At 37.8% G+C, this 12,060-nt stretch overlaps 1 protein-coding gene across 1 annotated transcript; it reads right to left on the bottom strand.

The window, feature by feature from the left end:
- Positions 1-6,763: 6,763 nt before the first annotated feature.
- LOC145601971 (N-acylphosphatidylethanolamine synthase-like) lies at positions 6,764-11,737 on the bottom strand. Its single transcript, XM_081658071.1, has 5 exons — positions 11,335-11,737; positions 8,865-8,992; positions 7,984-8,069; positions 7,320-7,457; positions 6,764-7,229 (listed from the first exon to the last, which is right to left on the bottom strand). Exons 1-5 carry the CDS (start codon positions 11,724-11,726, stop codon positions 6,936-6,938), a joined length of 1,038 nt encoding a protein of 345 aa, XP_081514197.1. The 5' UTR covers positions 11,727-11,737; the 3' UTR covers positions 6,764-6,935.
- Positions 11,738-12,060: the final 323 nt, after the last annotated feature.

Consider the following 12,060-nt stretch of genomic DNA (forward strand, 5'->3'; position numbering starts at 1 on the left):
GATTTATGCTCAATGGTTAAGTGGGCATATTTTGGGTTTGGTTTAATAATGCCATGACGAGATCTCGTCTGCATTTGGGGTGATGTGAGAATGTTGGGTCGAGTAAGAATAGATGATTGGCGAGGTGGAGGGGTGTAAACTGGTGGGCTAGAAGCTGCCATAGGAGAATTGGGCCCAGATTGCGCTGAGCCCAATTGCGGGGAAGGAGGAGATCCAGCGCCCGAAATGTGGGTCGCTGGACCTGGGCTGGCGGAGCCTGTCTGGGCCGCTGGGTGTCCATCGCCCGCTGGTCCAAGAGGCCCAGCTGCTGGGTCTGGCGGGTTTCCCACTGTTTGGGCCGCTGGATTTCTAGCGCCCAATGGGTGGGGAGCGTGGGCTTGGACTTGGTTTGTGGACATGGGCTGCTGCAGTAAAATATGAGTTAGAAGAGGAGATCTATCATCAATGCCCAAAAAATCATAATCCGTTAGAGTGAACTTTTCAATGTCTTTAAAGGGAAAAACAAACTCATTAAAGGTTACGTGACGGGAAATAATAATTTTCCGTGTTGTAAGATCTAGACATTTGTAACCTCGGTGGTTAGAGGGGTACCCTAAAAAGACACAAGGAGTTGACCTAGGAGCAAGTTTATGTGGAGCAATAGCGGAAAGATTAGGGAAACAAAGACATCCAAAAACCCGTAAATGATCATATGAAGGGTTTCTACGAAACAAAGCTTGAGCCGGGGTCATGTGCTTGAGAGATTTAGTTGGCAAAATATTAAGAAGATAAGTGGCCGTCTCTAGAGCATGTGACCAATATGAAGGTGGCAAAGAGGCATGAAATAATAGAGTGCGTTTGATATTGTTGATGGTTCTAATCATTCTTTCGGATTTCCCATTTTGTGATGAAGTGTGAGGGCAAGAAAATCTAAAAGCCAAACCATTGTCAAGGCAAATTTTTTTGAAGGGGTCATTGTCAAATTCGCGACCATGGTCACTTTGAAAGCATTTAACAGGACGTTCAAATTGAGTTTGCACATATTGTCGAAAATGTAAGAAAGATTGGAAGGCTTGAGATTTATAAGCAAGAGGGATAGCCCAAGCATAATGTGTGAAATCATCAAGTAGAACCAAATAATATTTATGACCATTAATACTCCGAATCGGAGAGGTCCACAAATCAGCATGAATAATATCAAAAGCAGACACAGTATTATTATTTGAATCATAAAATGGAAGTCTAACATGTTTTCCTATTTGGCAAGAATTGCAAAGAGAGGGGTCGTGCTCCTTATTACAAGAAATAATATTATTGCTCCTAAGAAACTGTAAAGATGAAGGCCCGGGATGTCCTAGACGATCATGCCACGGGTTGACTGCAGTAAGAGAAGTGGCTAGACATGTGCTTGGAGTATGGGTTGTAACTGGATAGAGCTCCCTGGCACTATTGCATCTCGTTATTACCCTCCCCGTACGAAGATCCTTCACAGAAAAACCATTAGGGTCAAACTCAATAGACACTGAATTATCAGAAGTAAATTTACGCACAGAAATTAAATTTTTGATAATTTGTGGTGCAAGTAGAACATTATTACACCTAAGGTTATTATTTGGAAGGGTGGTATGACCATAGCCAGTAATTGGAATGCGATGTCCATTACCTACTAAAATATGATTATTAGTGCTTAAATTAAAAAGGGGAAGAAGAGTACCGGGATTGTTTGTCGTATGAGACGTTGCACCGGAATCCATGTACCAACCATTCTCCGGAGTTGATAAACTCATTGAGGAATATGCACTTCCTAGCTCAGTCGGAGTCATCGGTGGGCCGTATGTGGTCGGCCCCATAGAGTAGGCTTGCTGAGGTGGCCTACTAAGGATCGGCCTAGGCTGATATTGACCCGTTGTGGGAAACGGGGCAGGAGGAACAGCCCATTGAAACTGCTGTGGCCAAGCCTGCTGCTTATTGGGCCATTGAGGCTGCTGGGCCCAAGAAGGCTGCCCAATCGGATTTTGTTGAGATTGTTGCCACTGTTGATTTTGTTGTTGATTGCTCTGTTGCTGTTGCGGGTTCGCTGGAGCACCACGACCCTCGCCACGACCACGGGCTTTACCACGCCCCTTCCCACCGCCGCCGCGTCCTTTCCCGGAGGAACCACCGCCCCTGTCGGCGGTCTGTTGAGCAGCTGCTGCTGTGAAGGCTCGGCTGGCGATTGTTGCTGGGCAACGAACGAAGCTGGTGGCGGTGAGGAATCAGAATTCCGGCGGGTTTCTTCTAATAAGAGCCGAGACCGAGCCGTGTTGAACGACGGTAATGGTTCGGACTGAGCTATCATGGTGGCCACCGTATCAAAATCAGTTTTGTTCAAACCCGCGACCAAGCGAAGAACCAATTTCTGATCGGAAACGGGTTGATCGACGTTGGCCAATTGATCAGCAATGCTTTTCAATTGTTGACAGAACGAAGTCACATTGGCAAAATTATCAAGATGAAGAGTATTGAATTGATTCTCGAGGTATACCGCCCTTGTACTCTTGTTATCTTGAAAAATATCTTTGATACGATCCCAAATCTGTTGAGCCGTGGCTTTCCTAGACAATACGGTGTTGAGAAGATCAACTGAAATCGTTCCATAAATCTAGTGCTTTACAATAGCATCTAATCGAGTCCAAAACACATCGGAGATGTCAGTGGGTTTCGGAGTCTTGGGATCGATATGATCAAGAACGTTATATGCACAAGCATGGTTCTCAAACAATTCAACCCATGTGAAATAATGGACGTTTGTGTAGTCAAGGGTGATCGGGATCGCTGTTTTGATATTGTTGACCGCAAGGGCCGGGTGAAATTCATTCACTGGTGGTTTAGGCGGTGGAGGAGTAGGTGTTTCGCCATCTTTTCGACAAATATTATCTAACAATAATATCTATCAATAATATCTATCATAAATCATCAAAATAGTAACACAAACTTTCTCAATCAAACTTTATTTCTCTTTCGACATTTATTTTTATGGTACTGTAGAATTAGTGAAAAGCATAGTAGAACATATGTACGTATAATAGGAGCACCAAAGAGGTCAAGTGTTTACAAAAGCTACGAGTCAAAAGTATTTGGCAATTAAGAAAAGCATGTGAAAGCAGGCATCCCATTTACGAGTAATTGTTTTTGCACCATGATTGAGGATTTGAGGTTAGGATAGAATAAACCCGTTATTTAAGTTGAAATGTCATTTTTATCTCTACTGAATTAGACAATAACTTCTTTTATGGGCCTGTTCGAACGAAGCCCCACATAACAAATTAAGGGCCTGTTCTCTTACGTTGAAATTCAGTTCAGTTCAGTTTAGTTTAGTTTAGTTCAGTTCAGTTCAGTTCAGCTCAATTCAGTTCAGTTCAGTTCAGTTCAGCTCAATTCAGTTCAGTTCAGTTCAGCTCCTAATTTTCTTCTATTATAAAATATTCATTTCAGTTCAGTTCAGTTCAGCTCAGCTGAGTTCAGTTCAGTTCAGTTCAGATGAGTTCAGTTCATTTCAGTTCAGTTCAGTTCAGCTGAGTTCAGTGAATGAGAACAGGCCCTAAGATCAGTTCATTTGATTCCACCTAAATAAAAAATAATAGCGGACTTTAATCCACTCAATATCATTTCTGAATCTGCCACTAATAGTTTTATGTCACTAATTAATTTAATTTTAAGATTGATCGAGTTGCTTTCAAAAATTACAAGAATTTCACTATCTTTGATTCTCTACTTCGTAATCTCAAGATCAACAATTTGTATATTGTCATAGCATGTGTTATTTGTTCTATATATAATACTAATTATTTTGAAAAAAAGAAAATATATTGTTGTGGTTTGTGTCTGATTAGTGATTAGTGTGGCTCTAGCTTGGAGTTAGTGTCTGTTATTTCAGAATTATCCTTTCATCTCCAAATATAATAGAAGCTTATCATTTCTTAATTTTTCCTTCTCCTCAAGAGCCAAGTCAGTCAACTGATAAGAGACTTCCTTTAATCCTTTATTGATGCTCTAAACATTACCTAATTCTTTGTATTAATTTAATTGGCACTATAGACGTTTGGCATCTAGTTTCCTCCATTTTCTTAAAATTGCAAATTTATGTTCTGTATCATCGGTTTTTTTTTTTTTTTTTTTAAATTTTTGTTTACATTTTAAAGGTTATATTCTTCGTATTATCATAATTGTATTTTGAACTTAGAATGTTTTGAAATGATGACGAACAAGTCCATAAACAATTTTTGGCTCTAGCATCATGCAACAATATAATCATCCCTCAACAATATAATCATCGCTAGGGATGATTATATTGTTGCATAAATGGTGAATAAACTCCTTTTATATATATGTAGGGCCTGTTATGATTTATTGAATTGAATTAAAAGGCATTGAACTGAACTGATTGGAGCTGAACTGAACTGAACTGAACTGAATAGAGCTAAAATGAATTGTTTATGAGAGAAGAAATTAGGAGCTGAACTGAACTGATTGGAGCTGAACTGGACTAAACTGAAGAGAACATGCTTGTAGTCTATAATATTATCATTAAAAACCTATAGGAGTGCATAGCTCAATGGCTAACTTTATTTTTTAAGGAACTCAACTAACCTTGTAATATATATAATTTTTTTTTTTTTTTTTTTTTTTTTTTGTGGGACATAATGATTTATTTAATACGAAGTTTATTAGTATATATAGATTCATATAAGATACATGTTAAATTGTCAATGTTATCTTATTCTAAAAGTATAGCAAGATTAGGAATTCTCTCTTTGTCCATGTACAATTTGGCCATCAAAAAAAAAAAAAAAAAAAAAAAAAAAAAAAAATTACAGAGTAAGAGAATAAGAGTACCAGTAGTCTAGTAATTTAATTACGACCTTTGGTATAGAAAAAAAGAAAATATTTACGACCTTTGTTGTTTGTATAGTACTATGAGTCATTTAAAATTTTTACTTGCAAAAATTCAGTAGTCAAAATTCAATATAATTGATCACAAATTTACAAAACATTTAATGTAGGTAATGGATAAACAACTAAACACTCTATGGTCTCTATCTAATGTGTCGTACTTTGTTGTCCCTTTCTTTTGTCAGATCATTTATAAGAAATGAGGACTTCTTAGTTCTTACACCAGAATAATGTGATCTTTCAAGTCTTTCATTTTCTTCTTCATTCAGGTAGTTACATGTATATTTGATTCAGAAAAAAAGAAACTGATATTTCCCTTGACACACTCTTGACTCTTGAGTCGATAATCAACATCAAAAAATATCCGATCCAATTAATCCAATTCGAATGTTTGTCTTTCCGATCAATACACGTAACAATCTGAATATTAGTCTTTTCGATCAATATACGTAATAATTGAATTTATTATTGACACAAACTTCGTTAATACACAAAGAGCTTTTAGCCTTTTAATACATAAGATCTACCATTTGTAGGCCAATGATTATAACATACCACCTAACAAAATCTCTTGAGAACAAAACAAAATCCTCAAAAACATAAACTTTTTACAACACTTTCTTGTCCACCTAAAACCTAAAGAATAATGTATATAACACAAACAAACAAACAAAAAATTACAACACAAAAATCAAAAAATATGATCCAAAGCCTTCACAACTCCCTCAAAGCTACTAAAATTAGAACTAACAACATCAACTCGAACCCCTAACCTCTCAGCCCCAGAAGCCGTAACAGGCCCATGGGCCGCAACAACGAGCCCAGGCCACCTCTTCCTGACCCCCTCCCAGTCCAGCCCATATTCCCTCAAACTCTTCAACAAGCCCTCAACTTCCGCCGTACTCGTAAAAACAAGCCCATCTAACTCACCCACTACAACCAACTTCTCCGCACATTTGGGCCCAGCCCATCTTGTTTCATACGCATTGACCCGAGAAGGAACCCAGCCCATTAGGCCCAAATCTCGTAAAAAATCTGGGACAACGGTGGGTTCTTCAAGGCCCAAAACGAGTGGAACGGGGCAGAGGACTTTCCGGCCCAGCCCAGGCCCGACTGAGTCAACGAGCCCACTTGGGGTGGGGTTGGAAGGAAGGATGAGTCTGATGTTGTCTGAGTTAGGGGATAAGTAGGAGATGAACTCAGGAGTGAGAAGCTCGGCGTCTTTTCCGAGGGCGGAGATGATGAAGTCTTGGTCGGCGGGGAGGAGAGGAGGTGGGGTGTGGGAGAGGGCGGTGAAGAAGGCGGTGATGCCGGCGCGTGAGGTGAATGCGACGGCGGAGTAGTGGTGGAGGAGGGAGATGTGGTGGCGGAGAGAGGTGGTGGTGGTGGTGGTTGGGCCCACGATGACGGTGGGGCAGGAGAGTGGGGTGAAGTTGTGGCGGTCGAGGAGGAGAGCGAGTCGGGAGGCGTAATTGTTTTCGGGGGTGGTGAAGGCGATGGTTCGGGTGGGTGTGAGTTGGGAGTTAATGGTGGTTATGAACATTGTTTTATTATTTTCTGTTTATTGAGAAGAAAATAGAGATTGTTGGTTGGAATTGGAATGAGGATATGATTCATATGAAGGTGAGTTTGTTGGGTTAAGTTCATAGTGGTGGTATGGCCTGTATGGCCGCATGGGCAATCATTTTGTTAGTCAGGGTTTCCTACACGTCTACCACAAATTCGAGCGGGAGTAAAACGGATACTCTTCAAAGGTTGTACGGAGTAAAAAATCTACTTATTAGTAGCAAGTGACTCAAAGATGAAAAAAACACAGTACTAAATAAAAATCTTGACGCGAAAAATAATTGTATACAATAGTTGAGACTTGATCACTATACCTGGAAACCATAAAAGATTATAAGGCTATATAAGCCAAGAATTTCCCGTGGAGAATGGAGATAAAGCCAGCAAAATTGGTTCAATTGTTGTAAATAATTAAAGATCTTCAATGTGTATATATAACTTTCGGGGATTTAAAATTTTTAATCTCTTTGTTTTGAGATTGAATTCCCATATTGCCGCAGACTCTCCAAGACGGTTTGTATCTTCTCTGATATGTTGGAGTAGAGATATCTCTGAGCTACTTCATCTAAACAATGAGGCGCAATGCTAGGCCATCCCAGCCTTGGTTCAGATTCATTATGAGATTCTGATAATGCTATCTTCCTCAATCTAGGAAGGTCAAATTCTATTGGCTCACCAACAATAATCTTAACGTGCTTGTTGATGAGCGGAAATGGTGGTCTTCTACCAAATATGTAATCTTCTGGCATGACCTGAATAAGGAAAGAATTGCATGACGCTACATCCCCAAAAGGAATAGTGAATGATCTTTTTCAGGAGTTTGTTGATCACCCCTCTTTTACCTGATGGAAACCATGGTGGAAAATTGGTAAAACTATCGGTGTCACTGGGGCACGGGTAATAAGACTAGCAGTTCCCCATTTTAATCTTCTTATTGGACCATCTTCTTGAGACACTTTCCCTTCAGGAAATGTATGCAGCTGAAAGATCAAGATAATTATCATTACACAAAGGCAGTATTCCAGAAATTCATAACTATGGAACTTAAAACTCTTAAAACCACTCCATGAAATTTTTTTTTTGACGTAACTTCTCCATGAATTCATATCTACATCAAAGCTAGGAATACATTCCTCTATCTCAAAATTCATTAAACATTACAAACAATTTCAATAACATTTCATACTGAATGACAGCATCAAAAACATGTAGAAGCAACTAATCCCTATACCAGCCATTTTTTACCTTTAAACATTTTGATTCAGAATACTATAAATGATCAACCAAAAATAACATTGTCTTAACACATGTAAACAAAGATCTTGTAAGCCTTCATATACATTTGACACTTCCATTTTAAAAAATAAATAAATAAATCTTCTAGGCAACCATGTTTCAGTTAGAAAATAAAGTTCACTCAGTCATAACAATATACAAGGGAAACACTCCTACATATACTGGTCAAGGCAATATGTAAATCTATGCAAGAAGATGACAAGACTATACCCATTCTCCATCACTTAAACGCTCAAGTGCTTCATTCATGTGTTCCTGATAAATTCCACCACCTCTAGTTATAGGTATGCATTTTCCTGTGCAATATACTCGTTCAGAAGAGAGCACAACTCAAGCGGACTTCATGCATGCAAATCTGCTAAGGCTAAAGAAAAGTTTCAGACAGTCAAGACCATGTACAATCGTAAATTGTAACAATGATGGATTGCAATATGATGTAAATGACACGTCATTAAAAACAATAAACGCAACAAGTAGAGCCCAAGGAAAGTTTTTATGTGGTAATGTACAAATGTAGCATCTTCCAAGAATAAAGGAGCAGGATTAAACAAGACAACAAAACATAATCTCACTGTGGCGTAAAACTTAACACAAATCTTCTTTCATAATGTGTGCAATTCATAAGACTGACATTAGTAGAATTATAAAGGTTCAAAGAAAGGTCTTTATCGCCCAAGTCTATAAGGGTCAAGAATCTCAAGATGTCCGGACTTGTGGATAAATAGAATATACGTCGTAAAAGCCAACAATTTAAAAATCGAGGATAAATTACAGAATAAATGACTTTTATTTTGAAAAGGGAGGATATGACTCAACCATCTACTGAGACTATGTTTCTTCATTAAGTTACAAGTATCCATTTTCCAAGAAGTTCATTGCTATTGAAAACCTCTCCCAGACAGATTCTTCATTTATTCCTACATAAACAATTCTTTTATATGCCCCTAACACCAAAAGTCAACCAGGTCTGTGACAATGTAGTAAGTCATCACTTGTTACTTTAACAACAGTGCAGTTTCATACAAATTTCACTTCAAGCAAGAACAAATGCATAAATTACAAGACAGATGGGATCCATAGCCAGTTAATACCAAGTCGAAAAAAATAAGACAGCACTGTATTTTTAAAGCATATATCTTCAGCAGCAAGTACCCATCTAGCCAATTTGGCATCTGTTATAGGAAAGCCCTTGAATCCCCACATGAGTGGATCATCCAACCTGTCAGAATTTACAGTTCCATCAGTTAAAGCAAAAAAAAAGTCTCTTCTAAAATACAAGTGCAAGTTGAACTCCAACTACAATTATAGGGCAGTAATAACAAAATACTAGTCTCCCTCTATTTCTCTTGTTCAATCTTTTCCATAGCCAAATTACTCAAGATTTTAACTCAAGAGTAGTAACTATTAACTAACTGATCATTTATTGGAGGCAAATTTAATTTACATTAGAACAATAAGAGAACATTGGCAACACGCTGAAAGTGAAGGAGAGCAATGTTTGAAAATCAAGATCGTGTTGTGTAAATAGTAGAATGGTTGTAGCAAGGAACTTGCTTGCAAACTTTAGAAACCCCAAGTTACTAACTTGACCAACAGAGTTGAAATGAGGAACTAGCTTGACAAAAAATTTGGCAAAAGTTGATAAAGAGTTAGTTGACACAAAGCCAATGTGGGACCAATTCAAATAGGAAAACTACTCCCTCCATCCCATAATATAGTTCCCATTTCTATTTTAAGGTCAAAGTATGAAAACTTTAACCAATATGTTATCATTGATGTACACAAAAAATATAGTCATGTCAATCACATGAGAAGTTGTTAGATTTGCCTTAATGTGTAGTTTTGTAATATCGACCATTTATAATTTTTTGTTAATACACAATTAAAGAAACTGATGGTCAAAGGTACTATTGAAGATCGTGCAAATAGAAATGGGAGCTATATTATGGGATGGAGGGAGTAGTTGCAAATCATTGGGGTACAAACTAGCTAGAAAAGGAAGTAGTTTGAAATTTCATGTGGCAGCCATTGGAGTTGCCCTAAGCTCCCTTCTTTGAAAACCAAGCTTTGCAACTCCCTTTGCCAAATATTAATAATATGACAGGGTCAGATTAGCTCATCATATTACATAGGATTTCAATCTATTTCCCTTTCTAGCTAATTTATATCTTAATGGCTAACTAATTACTATTTAAATGAAAGCCATTAAGTGGATGGCTGCCCTTCTTCTTCCTTTTGCAAACTTATGTAAATTTCCCATTTCAACTCCAATGGTCAAGCTAATAATATGAGACATATAAAATTTACTAGCGATTCCTAGCTATAAGCTACAACCATTGTAGATGTTGTTGGAGCAACTTTATTTGTTGGCTAAATTTTCTTCTAAATATATTGCCACGACATTTTCTCAAGCTACACTACCTACACCATTTCTAGTTAATTTATGCTCCAATGGTTACCTACTTGTCAGATTATGTTTTAGAGAAACTTTTTGCTTGATAAAATAAGCTAATTTGTCAAACAAAGCTAATCGATACTTTGTGCTACAATGGTTGGGCAACTAGCTTCAACTTCATAGAACTAGCAAGCAAATAACTCAAAACAACCATTGAGAGTTGCTTTTATATCACTCACATTAAATTAGATATGAAAATCAAATCATAAACCATCACTATTTTTTAAAAATGTATCAACTTTTATGGACATTCTATAATAGTCTAATTGACATATAATTTTGAAATTATATACTTCCCGTGTGCAACATGAGCAAATAAGATGACATTCTTCATGCTAATAAAAATAGAGCCTAAACTAAAGGATAGGATCACATGGCTTATTAGGCTATAATGTTGTATCCTCCTCAGTCCTCCGGTCCTTCCTCCTAATTTTGCCAAAGTCAAACCTATGCTTAATCAACAACATATATCTAAGTTCGAGGCAAGACAATGTGAAGATTGTTCCGTGCACCATAGATGAGGAAAAATGTGAGACAAAAGATCCCTATAACGAAACTAAGATGTGCCGGGTCAATCACCCATTCACCCGGCAAATGCCAACAAGACTCTAGGTCATTATTATATTATCTAGCATCATTCAACATTCAAGTACATAAATTCCTTCTCCAGCTTTCTACCCCTCTTTACCTAATCAAAAACAGTCTACTGCTGCTTCAATCGTTCACTATGTTGATTTACAATTGTTGCACAAAAGGGAATTAAACCGATCAAGTTGAGATGAAACTGCTTAAACAAGCATTATTAAGTGCTAACACACCAGAAAAAGCCTTAAAAGCCAGTTTTCCTTAACCCCAAATTTTGACATTCTACTAGAAAATGCTAACATTTCCACATATGATTTCCTGCACTTTTTCCCTCCAAAAATCAAACAATCAAACTATTCTTAATATCAACCTCCAATATCAATACCATTATAGTACTAATCATATCAACCAGAATTAGGGTTTTTTTTTTTTCCTAAACATTAAAATAGCAAGAAATTCAACAACATCAATTGAAAGTTAAAATTGAAAATGTGAAGAGAAGAGGAGTGAGAAAGACAAACGTGGACATATGATTGCTGACAGTGAGAAGAGGAACACCAGGAGGACGAGATCGAACGAGATGAAGAAGATTATCGGCATTATGAACAGTGGTGGTGTTGAAAAGCGTCACCACCGCCTTGGCAAAAGCGCCGACAGAAGTTATGATTAATTTCCGGGGAATTCCGTACAAGTGTGATGCACGCGCCGCCCATTCCAGCGTTCTTCCCTTTCCCATTTTCTCTCTCCTCGACTTGTATTTGGAGGAAGTGGCGGGGCTACGGCGGTAGCGGAGGAGGAGGGAGTAAGTGAGTGACCGCCTAAACCCGTGTAGAGTAGACGGGGAGTTGGTAGTTATATTGATTTTGGGGGTTAAGGGGATGGGCCATGGGCCATTGGAGAAGATTTGAGCCATACCAAAATTATTAATGTGCATTGAATTCACCCTAATTCAAATTTGAATCCAACTTCGTTTAAAGATTCCTACTTTGACTCAGAGGAGGGTTAGAGTCGGAGTCTAATTAGAATTCGACTTATCCGATCCGACTCCGACTTTTCTATATACTTATAGTATTTTTTTATTATGTAATTCATGAATTTTTAGGTCTTTGAAATTGATTAAATATGGGTTGCTATTGATAATTGGATCAAAATCTATAACTTTATACTAAAGGCGAAACCAGGAATGACACATGTTATTTCCTGGTTAAAAATTTTCCCTCCAAAAGTTTTTTATTTTATTTTTTTTA

Source organism: Chenopodium album, chromosome 21 (genome assembly GCF_948465745.1).
Source record: "Chenopodium album chromosome 21, dcCheAlbu1.1, whole genome shotgun sequence".
NCBI lineage: Eukaryota > Viridiplantae > Streptophyta > Magnoliopsida > Caryophyllales > Amaranthaceae > Chenopodium > Chenopodium album.